Source organism: Equus asinus, chromosome 17 (assembly GCF_041296235.1).
Source record: "Equus asinus isolate D_3611 breed Donkey chromosome 17, EquAss-T2T_v2, whole genome shotgun sequence".
Taxonomy (NCBI): Eukaryota; Metazoa; Chordata; class Mammalia; order Perissodactyla; family Equidae; genus Equus; species Equus asinus.
The window spans coordinates 39738250-39756175 of record NC_091806.1 but is presented as its reverse complement, the minus strand read 5'-3'; the positions used below and the strand labels follow the sequence as shown (position 1 = coordinate 39756175).

At 52.6% G+C, this 17926-nt stretch overlaps 1 protein-coding gene across 1 annotated transcript in view; it reads right to left on the bottom strand.

Moving 5' to 3' along the window:
• FADS2 (fatty acid desaturase 2) overlaps positions 1-17707 on the bottom strand; it is a 34724-nt gene extending 17017 nt beyond the window's left edge. The window contains exons 1-5 of the mRNA XM_014866880.3: positions 17192-17707; positions 8893-9003; positions 7063-7260; positions 6842-6943; positions 834-959 (exon numbers count right to left, since the gene is read on the bottom strand). Coding sequence (XP_014722366.3) covers positions 834-959; positions 6842-6943; positions 7063-7260; positions 8893-9003; positions 17192-17398 — 744 coding nt within the window. The 5' untranslated portion in view covers positions 17399-17707. The remainder of the gene's footprint in view (positions 1-833; positions 960-6841; positions 6944-7062; positions 7261-8892; positions 9004-17191) is intronic.
• Between the last annotated feature and the right edge of the window lie 219 nt (positions 17708-17926).

Sequence of the window (17926 nt, the reverse complement as noted above, 5' to 3'; positions counted from 1 at the left end):
GGGAAAAAAAAGAGGAAGATGGGTAACAGATGTTAGCTCAGGGCCAATCTTCCTCACACACACAAAAAACAAAAACAGATATATGCATGTTTACACATACACAGAAAATATTTGGAAGGATATAGAGCATGTTGTCAACAGTAGTCACCCTCAGAAGCACGACATTTGGGCAAAGCAGGGTGGAGATAATCGGAGACTCATGTTTTAATTTTGTATACTTCTGTGATATTTAAATGCTTATAACAGGCACAGTCTCTATTTATAATAAAAAAAAATGTACTAATATTAAAACAAGGCAGTGTGGTATGGTGGAAAAAAATGACCTCGCTGTCACATTTGGGGCCTCATCTTAGACTGGCCACTAAAGTCTGTGACCCTGAACACATCCCCTCCTCCCACTGAGCTTTGCCATCTATTGGTGAAGCAGGTTGGACCAGACCATGCCGAGGTCCCTCCCAGCATCCAAGACCGTGACTCTCCAAATAAGGTTTCCTGGGCTGGCCTTTGGGGACCAAGCTTGAGTCCCGGAATCGTGCCTTCTTGCCAAACCTCTGCCCTGGGAGAAACAAGCCAGGAAAATCTCTTTCCTGGCCAGTGGGAGGGAGGGCGGGAGGGGGGCATCTCACACTCTGATGAGGAGCTGCATCCATTATTTACACGTGAGGCCATTCCACACAAATTCCAGCTTGAATAATTCAGGGTGTCCTGGAAAGGTTTCCGTGTAAACATGAGACGCTGGTGCGTCTGGCTGAATAGCCACCCTACAGGATTCCTTCCCTGTTCCCCGCTCAGGCCAGACACTTCCCATGTCAACAGCATCCCCTTCATCATACCTCAACGGGCTGCCATTCACCCAAGACGAACACATGCAGCATGTTCACATCGGGATCCTTGTGGAAGATGTTGGGCTTCGCGTGATGCTGGAAGTGGCGGTGGTTCCACCAGTTGGCCGAGGCACCCTGTGCAGGGAGGAATGGGGGTGAGTAGTGCAGGTGGCCAGAGGACCTGAGCTCGTCGGCGACAGACCCGCTCAGGACCAGCTCCCAACGCCTCCAACACTCAGAGCCAACTTCTCCGTTACACACAGGGTCTCAGGCCCCAAAGTCCGAATGCAGCCCTGCCAGTACTGAGTCCAGAGTGCCAGACAGCCCCTGGGGCCAGGACTTCCGAGGGGAGCCAAGTCACTCCATCCCTCCAGGCCTGTTCCCCAATCGTAAGATGGTGATGGTGGACGCAACGATGGCGCACGAGACAGGCTGGTGTTGGACCACAGGGCAAGTGCTCCGGCAGGTGTGGGCTTGGTCTCTGCACTCCACTATCACCAGGTGTGAGCCACCACACCCCTCACCCTCTACATGTCTCCCGTGTGCCCGTGTTGTGTAAGGAGTTGGGGTTTCAGGGGCAGTAAGAAGTGGTCGCTACCATGTGACCCAGCATTCCACTCCTAGGTGTGTACCCAAGAGAAATGAAAACACGATCATGCAAATACTTGTACCCAGATGTCCCCAGCAGTGTAATTCAAAATAGCCAAAAAGGGGAAATAACCCAAACGTCCATCAAGTGATGAATGGATAAATAAAACAGGGTAGATCCATACAATGGAATACTGATCGGCCATGCCATTAAAAAGAACCTCTTGACACACACTACAGCATGGATGAACTTTGAAAACATCACGGTAGGTGAAAGAAGCCAGTCACAAAGGACCACCTATTGTATGATTCCATTTACATGGCATGCCCAGAATGGGGAAATCCATAGAGACAGAAAGATGAGTGGCTGCCCAGAACTAGGGTTGGGGGCGGATGGTGGGGGGATACAGGGGTTGGGAGGTGATGGCTGAGGTGTGGAATTTCTTTTTGGGGATGATGAAGACGTTCCAAAATTGATTGTGTTGATGGTGCATAAATCTGTGAATATATTACAAGCCATTGGTTGGTACACTTTAAATGGGTGACTTGCATGGTATGTGAATTATATCTCAATAAAGCTTTTTTAAGAAAAAAAAAAACCACCAGTGGTCCCTGATCTCAGAGGGCCCACGGAGCAGCCGGCAAGAGACAGCCCAACAGCCAGACACATTGAAAACTGAGTCACACCACGCCCAGAAAGCTCTAGGGAGAGCTTAATAAACAACCACCCATGTGAACAGGTAAGAGCTTCCTGCTCCTAACACGTAAACATAAAATTACGATTCCAGGCCGGTGGCGCAGTGGTTAAGTTCGCATGTTCCGCTTCGGGGGCCTGGGATTCGAGGATTCGGATCCCGGGTGCAGACCTACACACTGCTTGTCAAACCATGCTGTGGCAGGCATCCCACATACAAAGCAGAGGAAAATGGGCACGGATGTTAGCTCAGGGCCAGTCTTCCTCAGCAAAAAGAGGACTGGCAACAGATGTTAGCTCAGGGCTAATCTTCCTCAAAAAAAAAAAAAATTAACGCTAAAAAAAATAAAATAAAATTACAATTCTAGGAGACAAGGAGTGTTACGTAAGTATTTATTTCAAGGCCACGAATTTCTGTCTCGCCAGCTCAAGCTCTCGACATATTTCGAGGGCACCTCCCTCCACAAAGTTGCCCAATGACGCATAGAAAGAAAGAAACTTTCCCAACTCCTCCGCATGAGGATTTTGCTGGTGAACTGCTGCTGGGTCAATCAATGCTTTGACCAAGGGTGGGGCCATCTACAAAAAGACCGATTTGCTAAAACAAACATTTTACTTGGAAGATGCTTTTGGCTCAGACACGGTCTCAGGACACTAACAGCCACGGGCAGAAATAGCTCTGTGCAGCTGTGGCCTCTGCGATGACCTCAGGACCCTGTGAGCAGGCGGGTCTCAAATGCCATCAGAGCAAAAACATGTCACCCAGGGAGAGCTTACGGGATGTGGGAGTCAGATGACACATTCACCTTATTAACCCAAGCAACCAAATTCCTGTGAAGAACGAAATAGAAAAGTCTGGCACAAAAATATGAAGAGGCAAGGCAGGTTATGAGTAAGTACGATGTTTAGAATGCATTAACCAAGACATGTTTGTTGAAGGAATAAATGGAGAGAAAGGTGGGCTGTGAACACCACAGGGATGAGAGCCAGTGAGATGGGGCCGCCCCGGCACCAGGGATTGGATGGAATGACAGACATTTTTGGGGGGTACTATTCCTCAGCTGTGATTCAATTCCATTTTTCTTCGCTAGGCAAAGCCCTATTTATCCTTTACTGACTCCTCCTTCCTGGGCACCACTCGACCCTGCCCACCCCAGCACAATGGCCCAGCCCTTGTGTTCACAGAATGCAGCCGATGTTGCCTGCCCTGGGGATGAAGTGGGGAAGGAGGGGGAGCCCTTGTCTAGCGAGGGAGAGTCGAGCATCACACGACACTGAGATGGGGCCAAGGGGGCTGGAGAAGTTGCGGGAGGCGGCTCAGGACTGCACTCAGTCTGCAGGCTGGGCAGGAGGGCGCCCGGCACAGCGAGCATGCTTTTCTGACAGAGGGAAGAGCTTCAGTGAAGTCTTTGGGGGATGGGGGAGTGGGAACGTGGACTGTTCCAGAAGCCCAAGGAAGGCCCCTTGCTTGGGCGGGAGACCCAGGACGGCGGCCAGCAGGGCTGGGCGGAGCCACTTCAGAGCCCAAGGGAGAAGGAAAAATGTGCACCCTGGCTTTAGTGATGAAAACTCACCCACGATATTTTCAACATCTACTTTTCGGCTCATTTCGTTTTCAAGCGAGAGAATTGCCAAGTCTGATGATGTCTCTCAACCAAGCGACGATCTTAAATAATTTTCAATGAACTCAAACGGAAGTAAAATAATAAATTCTGTTTCAGTATAAATAGTGCATTTCAACTTAATGTTAGGACTATTAATACACCGACTTTCCGGTTTTTAAATATTTTTCAACTACTTTAATGTTCTGGGGGAAAAGAAAAATAAACCACTAAAAAAAATACACGCAAACACGTATACAGGGGCACAAAGTTTTCCTTTTGCCTCAGGTTCCAGTATGGTTCAGCGCCGTCTTGATCTTTAAAGTGCTGATATTTTGCTCATTGTGGATTTTCTTTTGCATTAATTTTTTTTTTTTTAAATACAGTCGGCCCTCCATAACCGTGGTTCTGCATCCAGACTCAGTCAACCTCGGATCCAGACCCATGATGCTTACATCTGTACTGAACACGTACTGACTTGTTCTTGTTATTATTCCCTAAACGATACAGCATAACAACTATTCACACAGCATTTACATCGTAGTATTATAAATAATCTAGAGATAACTTAAAGTATACGGAGGATAGGCATAGGTTATATGCAAATATTATGCCATTTTATATAAGGGACTTGAACATCTGGGATGTTGGCATCTGACGGGGGTCCTGGAAGCAATCCCCTGCAGATACCAAGGGACAACTGTATCACATTAAAATATTACTTATCTCGATTATTGAGTTTTCTTGGTGTCCCCTTAAATTCTGCGCCCGAGCCAAATGCCTCACTTGCCTCGCCCTCCTCCCAGCCCCGGTGGTGGCCGGAGATGAGGGTGCAAAAAGGCCACTGAGTTCTAGATTTCTATCTCCAGATGCGGCAAGTTTCTATTTGATCCTAAGGGCGATGCTGAATACTTAAGGGGTTTTAAGCAGAGGTGCCAGCGCTCACAATTGTCATTGTACAAGATCACCCTCTGGAAGAAATGTCCACTGCAAGTGACACGAGCTGAAGGAAAAGGGGAAGTCAGGCTGTGGGGAGCTCACCCATGGAATCCTACAGCAGTGCAGGCTGACAGTAAGAAGCAGGTCCCAGCACCCCACTCGCTGTCCTCACCAGCTAGAACATCTGAGTTGGCAGGGTACCTGAGGATCCCCTTGCAGGCAGCTCCTTTTCCTCCCAGAAAGGGACCAGAGGAACAGATGGACCCCCAAGACTCGCGTGCAGCTGTATGACCACCGAAAGCCAGAGCGATTCCAGACAAGCTGTGATCCCGCTTGCTCTGTGGCACCCCAGGTGAGCTGCACGGCCACCCACTGGCCTGGACACAGCACGGAGGACACAGCTAGCAGGGGGCTGGAGAGCCAGAAGTGGAACTCGTGTACTTGATCTCTTCTAGTCTCCAAGCCCTGGTACCCTGTCTCTCCGTCATCTCAGCATGCCAATTTCGTAAGCCCATGTTCTCCACCGAGGCCAGTCCTCTGTCCTGGCCTTGTCTTCCATTTGACACAGGAGCTGTGCTCCAGGGCCCTTCAAGCACCGAGGCACATCAGGCTGGAAAGGGTCTCCCGGCCCCAGCCCAGAATCTGGAAACAGGACACAGCCCATCTTTGTTAAATGCACTGGAATAACATGCGTGGGGAGGGAAATGTTACTTTCCAATACTGAGGAGGGTTTTATCCAACAGAAAAGAGCATAAAACGTAACAAAGTGCTCTACTATGCGGGCCCTCTCCCTTCACCCCTGAAATTCTGGAAAGAAACCAGGTTTGCAGACCACTCTGGGCTTAGGGCCAGGCAAACGGCTGGTTGTGGAACTAGTAACTAGTTGCATGGTAGTTCGCCCCCAACCAGATCCGGAGCTGGCCCGCCAAGGGCTCGATGAGGTCTGGGTCACAGGGGGACAAGCCTAACCCAGACACGCGGCTCTTCCCAAGCCAGGGCAGCGAGGGATGGAAGTCATCAGGACGCAGCCTTTCGTAGGAAGCAGCTGGATGCTGTTGGGAAAGGGCTGGGGTGGAGGATGAGCTGTTTCAGAGAGAGCTGGCAAGGACTTATCTCCAAAACTAAGCAGATAACTCCCGTCAGATCAGCCCAAGGTCACGGGAAGGTCCGGCTTGCCTTTTTTACAAACTTGCCAAGCTGCTAACGCTTCTGCAAGTCGGCCTCCTCACCTGCAGGGCGGTGAGAGCAGAAATATCTCACTTTCTAAGTTTTAAACAACTTTTATCCTTCAGCTCAGTTCATCATTACACATTTTTTTTTTCTTCTTCTCCCCAAAGCCCCCCAGTACCTAGTTGTCTATTCTAGTTGTAGGTCCTTCTAGTTCTGCTATGTGGGACGCCGCCTCAGCGTGACCTGATGGGCGGTGCTAGGTCCACACCCAGGATCCAAACCCGTGAAACCCTGAGTCACCCCAAAGTGGAGCGCATGAACTTAACCACTCGGCCACGGGGCCGGCCCCATCATTACATGCTTTGATGTCCCTGACCTAAAGAATTACATGATGACAATATCTCCTTTTCATATCCCATATCCTTCCAAAACATACTCGAGACGGCTCACGATAAATGACTCACGCATGTGCGTGCTGGCGCGCATGTGTGTGTGTGTCTGTATAACAGAATGATTAAAATAAAGATAAAAGCTTAAATGAGACGTAATGGGAGGGAAAGACACACAGAACAAAAACGTAGATTCAGGACACTTGCTGTTCCAACTCTTGCTTTCTGTTTCCTGGCACCCAGGGGGAAAAAAAAAGGAACACGATTATCTTAAATGGCTCACATACCCAGTGGAGGGAAGCATACCGATTCATCAAGACAGACTTCTTTTTTACTGGCCTAAACTAAAAGGAATTTATCAGATATGTTCTTAGATAGGAGCACTGAGATAAGGTGACTCAGGAGTCACCTGAGTCAACAGATAAAAGAGGCATGTGCCTGTTTGATCATTAGGATGCTGATTTTGTGGTCTAATGAGACACAGAGACAGGGCTCAGAAGGTCGGAGAGGTGGCGAATTCAAAAGTCCAGCAGCCCAGCCAGGACACTGACCTGAGAGGGGACCTAGTGTCGAGTGCGATGGCGCTGCGCCAACCGCCAACTAATGGGACAGATGCCCAGAGCCGCTGATGTTTACCTTTAAGTGGCCAATGATAAACTTGTGGACGACGTGGTTCCACGTGGACTTCTTAAACACAGAGAGGTGGCCGTAGTCGTGCTGTAGCCATCCAGCTTGGGCCTGGGGAGAGAGCGCCACAGATGCTCCCACAGCGTCAGAACTCATGCACCCGGCCTCTGCTGGCTGGGGGAGTCGGGGGGCAGGGCCTGCAAGGGACAGGGGAGGGTGTCCCGCCTCACCTGAGAGGTAGCAAGGACAAAGGCCGTGATGACGGTTGGAACCCAGCCATTGCCGAAGTAAAAGATGGTGAACCATGCGATGCTCTCCATGACAATGATGTGGGCCAGGAGGATGAGGAAGAACAGGTGGTTACTCTCGAACAGGTTCATGTCCTCGGCTGTCTTCCTCAGGGCCTGGAAGTCCTCGGTGATCTGGGACTGTCGAGCGAGGACACAAGGAAGGAGTCAGCCACCCAGCCACTCTGGAGGGACCGATGCCTTCTTAATACCCGATGCACAGCCCAGAAAAGCTGTGGCAAGAGGGGACCAATCCACACGCCTACGGCCCGAGGGAGCCCAGCCACCATGCACTACAACCACGGCTGTCCCCACATGCCTGCTGTGGGCCCAGCACGGCCCTGGGGATGGTGCATTTGTCCAGAGCCGGTTAAGTGGCAGAGAAAGGAGCTGACTCAAAAGCTTGCACTTTGCACACCCCTGTTCACAGCAGCATTATTCACAACAGGGAAAAGGCAGGAACAACCCAAATATCCATTGATGGATGGATGGTTAAACAAAATGTGGTTTCTGAATCACAGTGGGCCGTTATTCAGCCTTAAAAAGGAAGGAAATTCTGACACGTGCTATAGCATGAATAACCTCTGAAGGGGAAATTAAGCCAGACTCGAAAAGACAAATACTGTATGCGTCCACTTATCTGAAGTAACAGAATAGGCAAACTCATAGAGACAGAAAGCAAAATACTGTTTACCAGGGGCTGGGGGGGAGCCGGGAACGGGAGTTAACGATTAACGGGGACACAGGCTCAGTTGGGGATAATGGAAAAGTTCTGGAGATGCACTGTGGTGATGGTTGCATGACAGTGTGAATGGACTTAATGCCACTGAACTGGACACTTAAAAATGGCTAAAATGGTAAATTTTAAGTTATGTATATTTTACCGCAATTAAGAAAAAAAGGCATACATTTTCCACTACCCGACTTTGCACCACCTGTTCTGAGCACTCTAGTGGGTCTTGAGGGTGTTGAGGTGGGGTCCCTGCCCCGAGAGCTCAGGGAGGCAGAGAGGATGGGGCGGGCACTGGGCGTGTGGACCCAGGGAGACTGAGGCAGAGTCAAGGCTGGCTCTGGGGAAATGAGGGCATGGCTGGGAGAAGGGAGGAAGCTGGCAGGCGGGGAAGAAAGTGGAAGGCAGGGAGCTGAAGGTGTCCATGGGCCATACCCAGGGTGCCTTGAAAGGCGGGTAGGGTGGCGTGTGGGTGGAGGAAGCTGGATTTGGGAGCCTGGGTGACCAGTGGTGAAGAATCGGAAGAGCAGCTCTCAACCACTTCAGCAGCAGTGGGAGGGGTGCAACGGGGTGGAGCTAGAGAAGATGGTCGGGAAGTGGGGAACCTGCAGGATGCACCAGAGGGGAGAGACGCTGCCTGGCTGGAAGGGGGTGGGGAGCGTGGAAGCGGGTGGAAGATGGAGCTAACTGTGAAGGAGGCAGAATGGAATCCCACGTCAGCTCCAGCGAGGGGAAGGCCAGATACAACGTGAGGGGACTGGACAAGAGGGAAAGACGCTGTGCGGGGCCTGGCTCCTCGGAGGGCCCGGAGCTGGAGGCTGGGACTGCCTTACTCCAAGGAAGGGACCAGCCCAGGCTGGCAGCAAGAGGAGGGGGTCTCTGTGGGGCCAGCGGAGCCTCCCTGACTCCAGCTGATGGGCAGTGGCTCCCGCTGGACTGGCAAAAGGGCTCCCTTGCCCCCTGGCCCGCTGCACTCTCCGTCTCTGGGCAGGGACCCCCTCTCCCCACAAACCCTCCATTCCTTCCTTGTCCGTCTGACTCACGTTCTTGCCGTGGTCCTGGCTGGGCTCCTCCGGGGCCAGCTCGCCGATCAGCAGGGGCTTCATGAACTTCCTCACGAAATCAAGGTCGCGGTGGAAGGCGCGGAAGGCATCCTGGGGAGCCGAGAGGCAGGTGGTAAGTGGGGACCCCCCACCTCAGCCTGCATCTCCGCCCAGGGAGGGCAGGGATCACCAGCGCAAGCTCCCTGTGTCTCACTCGGAAACAGAACGGGACCTCCCACGAACGAGCCGGCGCGAGATGCTCTCGCGAGCCTCATCCGTAGCAGATGCCTCAGTGCCCAACTCCGACAGCGGTGCCGAGCCTCCGCCCTGAGGAGGGGCTGCGGAGCTTGCCAAGAGTGTGTGAGTAAGACATGTGGGCTCCCTGTGGGGGAGTCCGAAAAATGCACCCCTCCGGGGAGATGCATCGCGCGGGCACGGGGCTGGGTGGGGCCCGGGGAGGCCTTGAGTCTCCGCGGTTCCTCCACTGGGTGGCCCGGTATGTACTCAGCGAACTGCACGACCCATCGCCCCGTGCCCATCGCTATCAACGAAAATAACAAGGCTGGAGACGACCACGGCGTGGGAAATGTGCTTAGGAGATAACGTGAAACCAAAACCAAAAGCAGAATTCAGTAAAAAGTATTTCTGAAAAGAGCTTTTCCACAATTTCAAACAGTATTAAATTAATTATGAAAATTATGAAAAAATTTTTCTGGAAGGCTCTAGACTATGATGTGTTAAGGTGGTGGCATTACGCCTTGCTTTATTTTCATTACTTTCCAAACTTTCCCTAACATTGTTATATTGCTTTTGGAATAAAAAAATTAATGTTATGTATTTTAATCTTTTTTTTGGATCATCAAGTAATAGTGTGCCTAGTTTGGGCAAATTTAGAAAATGTATGGAAGAATAAAGAGGAAAATAATATTATCCAGAGTGACCACCATTACTAATATTTTAGCATATTTCCTTCCAGTTTTTTTCTATACATATTTTGCATGTTAGATAAATTATCTCATAACAAATACAGCAACTCCATTAGAGATGAGCTGGTACCAGGTCCCCCGATGGGATGTCCCAGAGGATGTCCCAGGAGTAAACAGCATTTTCCCTACATGGAACCAAGCTTTGAGACATTGCTAGGTTAGAGCAACAAGTCAGATGACACCAAGAGAAATGATCAGAAAATCAATGTAGTGGGGGAAAAAAGTGTGGGTGCATGTATGGGGGGGGAGGGGGTCCAGAGTAAAAGAGACTGAAAAAGATGTAACAAAATATATAAAAACTGCAATACTTGATTTGAAAGGCTCTCATTTGGAGGGAAGAAAAAAAAAACATCTAGCAGTTATATAAGACATTTTTGGGGTTGAGAGAAAAAATTTAAATAGGGACTGGATATCTGATCCTATTAAGCAATTATTATGAATTTTCCTAAATATGACAAAGGTATTGTGATTATGTTAGTGTCCCTATTCTTAGAAGAAGATGGTGGAGAATTTTGGGATGGTGGCAGCCCAGGCACGCGACACATTTTCATGATTCGGCAAAAGGAAATTGCACAAGCATAAAGAGAGAGAATGGAAATGTGGCCGAATGTTGAGATTACTGAATTTCGGTTGAGGATACACAGGTGTTCATTTATTCTTCCAACATTTCTGTATGTTTGGAAAATTCAAAATTAAAAAAAAAGATGGGAGAGGAATGGGGAAAATGCTGACAACTCATAAAAATGTTTTCCCTCCCACCCCTCCCCACTCACCAAAGTATCTTGAAACGGTAATTGCCAGTTTTCTCCCGTTTTCTTATTGCATCTCTGGCACGACGTCCTTTTGCCTGGCCTTTGTTCTATTTGTCTCTAGAATGGACTCATAAGGCAACACTTGGGGCGGAGGAAAACTGGGACCAGAGGTTTAAAAGAAAGGTCTGTGTCCCCTCCTCAGCTGTACAGAAGGAGATGGTCGCCGAGGATCAGATCAAGCACATTGTCAGAGAAGAGACGTGTAGCTATTCCAGGGGCCTTGGAGGCCTGGGGGTCCAGTGCTGACCAGGTCTGCCCACTCTGAGCCAGCGGCCCCCACCCAGCCTCAGTCTCCTTTGCAAAGTGAGGACTCTCCCAGCTCCGATGTTTGAGAAATCTGGGAATGGCTCAGAAGGAGTTTCCAAAGTCAGGGCCTAGAAACCCCCTTTCCTGGGTCCTCTTGACGTCAGACCACGGCTTTTGAGAAATGAACCGGCAGGCCCTGCTAAGTCAGTTACCCAGTGATTACTCTACTTCTCAGCGTGAGGTGAAATTCCATGGTCTGCAAGCGCATTCTTCCTGCAGTCAGCTCCCACTGCCCCCCACCAGGTCCAGGTCATGCCTCCGAGCCCAGGCTACGGAACCTGGTGGAGCAGACAGACAGACTTCTGTCCTGACCGAGGCCACTCCTCGGCCATTTCTAGAGCGCTCTCGGGCGGCCTCACTTCCCTGAAGCCAGGCCAAGGGACGGGCTACATGCCAGGTCAGGAGCCAGGAGCATTGTTTATGTTCCCTCCCCGAAGCCTCAAAGCCCTACTTTACAGATGAAGACAGCCAGGATCAAATCTAGCTTCAGCGGACTCAAGGATGCTACCCCACACGCTCCGCGCCCCCTGCCAATTTAGAAAGCTGTTGGATTGTCTGGTTGTCCATGGGAGATCCGGCAACCTTCGGAGCAACCCTGGTGGGAACCCCTTGAACGCACTAAACTCATTCCCACCCCAGGGCCTTGGCTCGGCTCTTCTGCCTGGAGCCATGCTCCCACAGCGCCCTGTGGCCAGCTCCACCTGGGACACACCTTAAAGAGGCTTTTCCCACCACCCCATCCGGAATAGCCACCCTTCAGCCCTACGCTTCCTCTGGGACATTGCCCTGTTTTATCTTCCTCACAGCAGTTGTCAAGGTCACAAGCTGTATTACAGACTCACTTCTCTCTTGTCTGTCTCCTCCGCTGGAATATAAGGGCCACCACGCCTGTCCTGTTTGCTGCAATGACCCCAGTGCCTTCAACAGTGCCTGATGGGAGGGCTCACGAGTGAATGTGGGGACAGAGGCCCCCACAGTGGTGCAGCCTCTAATCTCAGACTTTTCCACCCTGCAATCATGTTCAGACTCTTCTCTTCTTCCGCCATTTTGCACAATCCGGTTTATGCTTCTAGAACATGAGAACTCTTCACCTTCTCCAGCCCCCACACGCTGGTGGCCGACAGTTGGTAGAGCTGCCATATGCTGAGATTACATAGTCAGCCCCTGAGCTACGGGCTTCGCGTACCCAAGCCACTAATCTTCACCCAACTCCGGGTGGCAGGCCCGATTTCGGAGACGAGAAGAGGCTGAGGGAGGTGAAGCCACTTGCCCACGGTCACGCGCCAGGTGTGCCTAACTCTGTAGATTTCCACTGTTTGTACCAAGGCCTCCATCAAAATCAGCTTCACCCTCTCTGAGAGTTGATCACTTTTTGTGTCTCCCCCTCGAAGTGTCCCAGGTATGCCTCACATGCTTGTGGAAGATTTCCGGTTGCTGCTGGGTTACCGAAGGATCTGGCTGGTGCAAGGTAGGCCACGGGGGGAAGACTGAGCCAATCCAAACGTTGATTTTGGAACGAGAATTGGAACCAGGTTCCATCCTCGTCTGACAGGGAGAGAAGCCAAAGACTTCCCAGGAAGAAGGCCAGGGCACAGGTGAAGAGAAGGGAGGGGCAAACAGGCTGAAAGGAGAGCTGAACCCACCCCCCAGGAGAGCAGGGGTGTGTGTTGGGGGTTGGGAGGTGAGGCTGCACGAGGGAGCCAGAACACGCAGATTGCCAAATGGAAGACGTGTGTGCGTCACATGTCCCTGCTTTCGCCAGTCCCTGCTTCGGCCACCTCCAGGTCCTACGCCAGCCAACCTCTGCATGAAGACATCTCCCCTGCCCCGGCCCCACTCCGGTGGCATCACAGCCCCTCCCCCAACACTGAGATCTGGTGCCCTGATTTGTTTCTCTGGTTGTGTCCACCTTCTCTGCAGAGCAAGGCAAGTCTCTAACTCAGCTTTGCACATCCGGGCACTTGGCCCAGGACTCGAGGAGTGAGCTTGCAGGAGCAAGCTCAAGGCCCACCATGACGCAGGCGGCAGCCCTGGGAGTGGGGACTCCGTGAAACAAGCGGTAAGTGAGGGAGAAGCTGAGTTCCCGGGGGGATATGGGGACGCTGACTTCCTTTCCACAGCAGAAAGATGCGGGCAGGGCTGGAAGACCCTGTGCCATGTCCCCTGCCAAAAAAAGGAGCAATGGAAACTGGTGGCACAGTGCTCTGTGGCCAAAGGGTCATGGGCGAGGACGTCCCTTCTGATGGGTGCTGGGAACAAGCACACACATGCACACGAGGCTAAGGGACACAGGCACCTGCAGGACATGCGCCACCCAAGGGGTGTGAAGAGCAGGACCACACAGGAAGCAGGCCCCTGAGGAGACAACCTGGGCCTAAGGGATTACAGCAAGAAATAAGATGCTTGCTAGGGATGCTGGGGCGGAGCAGAGGATCTTTCTTCTGTGAGGCTGCAGCCAGCAGGAACTGGATGGCTCCCACAAGCTCTAAGCCGAGTGGGTGGAGCTGCCCTCCAGGCACAACCAAAGAGGGATTTCTGTGCAGCAAATATCTTTCTCTTTGGCAAAAACTGAGTCAGCAAGGTTCCCCTTCCTGACCTCCTTTCCCTATTTACTGAACTCCCTGCTGTGTGTGCTGGGAACACACACACGTGCACATGAGGCGAAGGGACCCTGGGAATGCTCCCACACACCTGTCAAGCGTTCTGACGTTTAAAGAATGATCCCGCACACAGCCCATTGGCCCCTGATAATAACCGTCCCATTTCATAGACCTGGAAAGGCAAGTTCAGGGTAAGTGGCTTGCCGAAGAATTCATAAAGCTGGGACACAGACCCAAGTCCTCGGCCTCAAAATAACGAGAGCCTCCCTCCTAAAGATGGACGGAGACTCCATCCCTCTTTGATCTGTTGCCTTTTCACAAGAACAGCACAGGAGACGGAAGAAATCCTAACATCCCTGCTTTCGAAGAGGCCACCCATGCAGACAGGGCAGGAAGAGTTGTCCAGACACAGCAGGAGTGTGGGCACAGGTGGGGAGGGGCTGATGGGTCCGGATTCAAGTCTCAGCTTGAGAGGAAGTTAGGAAGCAGACCCAGTGGATGTGGTCACTGTCTGTGAATTATCCATCTTTGTGCCAGGGCCCAGCTCGGAACCACGGAGACACTGAATAAACGTGGATGAATCATTGTAAAAGTCCCAAATGGGGCAAGCTCTGCAGTGGTGGGACTCTGCCGTGAAAAGAGCAGAGACATCCTTGGGACACAGGTGAGGGTTCCTTTGGCCCACAGCAAGGCGAAGACTGGAGAAGTGTCAGAGGACGCGAGGGAAAGCGATCAGAGGTGGGACAGGAAGGAAGGGAGGGAGGAAGGGAAGCTGGGCTGGGAAGTCTCAGGGCTGGAAAATCCTGGGTTAAGGGCAGAGCACTTGAGCAAGGTTTTTAAACCCAAGAGCAATGAGAGACACCTTCAGGGTTGATCCGAGGGCTCGAGCAGGTAACACGTCCGAACATGCTTGGTGAGCTGCCAGAATTCAGCGACTTTTATTCTGACAGGCAGTGCCAAGTTCTAACTTCTGCGGAAGGACCAAATGACAAGGTCACAGCTCTGGGGAAGAGGCGGTCCTGACTTCTGAGGTCTAGTCTTCTTTAGCAACAGGAAAATCCCCTACAGAGGCCCATAATTGTCCCAAGAATGGCTGCCAGCCTCTTGCGACGACAGGACTGCATGGTGATCAGCTCATTACAAGGCATCAAAGTGCCCCGCGGGATGTGACCTCTATCTGCCATGGGTCCCTCCCCAAACTTTAAGGGCCCAGACAGACGCTGTCGGTCCCCAAGCTCTGAGGAAGCAGTGCATGTCCCGGGGGGCAAAGCCACCTGCCGAACAGCGTAAAGAAAAGGGTCGCTTGATTCCTAGCCTGTTCCTGCCTCTTGCTTCACACCCCCTTCCCAGACGCTCCATACTTCCATGGCCTTTTTCCAACCTGGTCCCAGGTAGGAAAAAAAGAGAGGGAGAGAGAATCCAGTTGTTCACACCACCCTTACTCAACCGTATCGCCACTTAGGGCATTTCAGGTCCTAAAAGCCTTATCTTGGATCGCAGTAAGCCTCGGGGACAGGAATTGTCTTTATGTCGACCCACACAAAACAAAGCTGGCATCGATTTAAACTTTTTTCCTCCAAATTCCTCTTTGTTTACTTTACATCCTAGCTGTTACATAATCCTCACTCTTATTCTCACGCGTCTATAATTCTCCACTGCGTTTATCTAGGGCTTATAGTTTACGAAGTGCCTTGCCACATAAGAAAATATATATAATTTTCCACATAAGAAAATATGTTTATCTAACAGTAGGGAATAATCAGGCCAATCCATCGTATATGACTTTTCCTTCCAAAAAACTTTTTGGTGAAGGCCTGGCCAGGGCAGGAAGCTTCTAGAATTGACCTATGGTGACCAGGCTAGCACAAGTCCAGCAACATGGAATAGTGGAAAGACCCCCCAACCAGGAGTCAAAAGGTCTTTACTTGCGAATTCTCCTTACCCAGCTGTGGAAGGGTCCAAGTCAGATAATGCACTGATGGCGTTTGCAAACCTTATATTCACCTTATTATTATTAGCATCAGAGCCCCCCAAGGGTTTAAGCAGTGTTCCCCAGCAGGTAAAACAGGAGGGAGCCTATCACTGACTGTTCTCAGTCTTGAACATGCCTGGACCCTGCTCGCCAAAGCAGCGAGCCAACCAATAGCATAGATTATGATTGCCTGGGCTGGCCCCCCTGGCTGGGCCTGTCCCAATGAGAGGAAGAGGTAAGCAGGTCAAGAGCTCCACCGGAGAACAAGAACCCATACAGTTTAGACAGCAAGAGCCCAACAGGTCAGCATGCCAGACTCCACGTAGAATGTGCCCCTATTCCCCTTCCCAAGGTTCTCTATCTCCCCAGCTCACTGCCACCAAGAGAGGCCCCTTTCTTCTCTCCTTGACTTGCTCTTTTCCCTCTCACCCATTTGAGTCCATGGGGCTCCTGCTGCATCATTTTTTGTGGGGTTTTTTCGGTGAGGAAGATTGGCCCTGAGCTCACAGCTGTGCCAATCTTCCTCTATTTTGTATGTGGGATGCCCGATGAGCTGTGTGTATGTAGGTCCGCTCCAGGGATGCGAACCCACTAACCCATGGCTGCCAAAGTGGAGCTCGGGAACTTAACCACTAAGCCACCGGGCCAGCCCAGTCTGCATCTGAGAGAAATGCAAAGATTTGAGACTGGGGGGTGGGGGACGCCGTGGGGCTGCTGTGTAATCGCAGAGTCACAGTTCGGTGTGGGTAGGATGGGCAGGCCTGGCTCTGGGGAGGCTGCCCGACCTTTAGGAGTGCAAGAACAGGCAATGGCATTCCTGGCAGGATTTAAAAACAGAGGACCATTGAGTTGACCGCCCCAGAGTAACCTCGGGTACAGCTGGACCTGTTGCCAAGGCAGCATAGTGCTGCTAAATCCAAGCGCCTCAAGATCCCTCTCGACCTGGGCTTTGCAAACTCCAGCCCTTTCTGCGTCCAGTTCCCCACCTCGGTCCCCAAGAACGCCGACCCCTGGGCTGGGTCCTGCTAGTCTTTGAAAGCGTGGGAACAGGAGCTAGCAAGCGGTCCCTCCCAGGCAGCCATTGCGAACCTTCTTAGTCAAGAATCCAGGCAGGAGCGAGCCCTGATCGGGAACAAGGTTTCCTTCCCCGCCCCCTAGTCTGGCTGGAGAGTGAGGGACGCGCGCCGAGTCCCACACCTGGCTCTCTCCCGCTCCTTTCCGCGGCGCCCAGGGGCGGCCATCTTCCACCCTGGGGGCGCGAAAGCCCTAGGGCCCGAGTGTCCCCTTCGGGAAATCCCAGGCTCCAGGAGAACTCGCGGGATGGAGCGGACCGGTGGGTGCCAGTGCGTGCGTGGTAGATCCTGCACGGTTCTCTACGGTTCGGATCTCCACCGCGGCGCTGCCTCCCGGGCTCCAAAATCCGACCCCCACAGCAAATTGGGCCAGCTGTCCCAGGGGACGGGGATTCGGGGCGGAGGATGAGCGCAGCAGACACACTTTCCTTCCCTCCCGGGCGCCCCAAGCTCTATTCAGCGCCGGAGGTCTGTTTGGCGCCCTGGGACGCAAAGCTCCCGACTCCCGCCTGCAGCAGAGAAAGGTGGTGGAGAGCCCGCAGACCCTTACCGTGGCATCTTCCCCCGCGTAGTGCCCGATGACCCGGTGGCCCCCCGGGTGCCGACTGGACCATTTAGTGATGTTGTAGACCTTTCGGTCAATGACGAGCCACTTGTCGGTGCGCAGGTTGTGCTTCTGAATCTCTTCCCAGCTGAAGGTGGGCATCGGCGTCTCGCGCTCCGTGGCGCCCTCGCCCTGGTTCCCCCCCTTCCCCATGCTGCCTGCCGACCGGGATGCCCCGTGCGCCGCAGCCTCCCTGCGCCGGCTGCCGGTGTGTGCGGCCCGAGCCCTCCTAGCTTTCGGCTTTTGTCTTCTCCTACTCCTCCCCCCGCCCCCGCCCCCTCCCCCAGCCCCCTCGCCAGAGCTTGGGAGTATCCCTGCCTTCCCTCCAGAATATCCTTGGCTTCCCAGTGCCCCCAAGCGGTCCCCTTCCTCCGCCCCTCCCTCTGCCTGCCAGCCCCCTATGGACTTTTGCCTCGGCTAAAAACTCCCGGGTTGCTCAGGGCCTCGACAGCTCCTCCGCCCGCCCCTCCAGCTCCCCCCGCCCCCCGCCCGGGGCTCCGCATCCTCCCGCTTTCCCCACCGCCCGGGGTTTCCACAATGATCAGCAGAGCGTCTGCACCAATCGGGACGCGTCGCCCCGCCTGCCATTGGCCCAGGAGGATCTTTCGAAGGCCAGCGGGCTGGAGGAGCGGTCCCCAGCTCCCCCCGCCCGCGCGCCGTTGAGCCGTGCAGCTTTGCCAG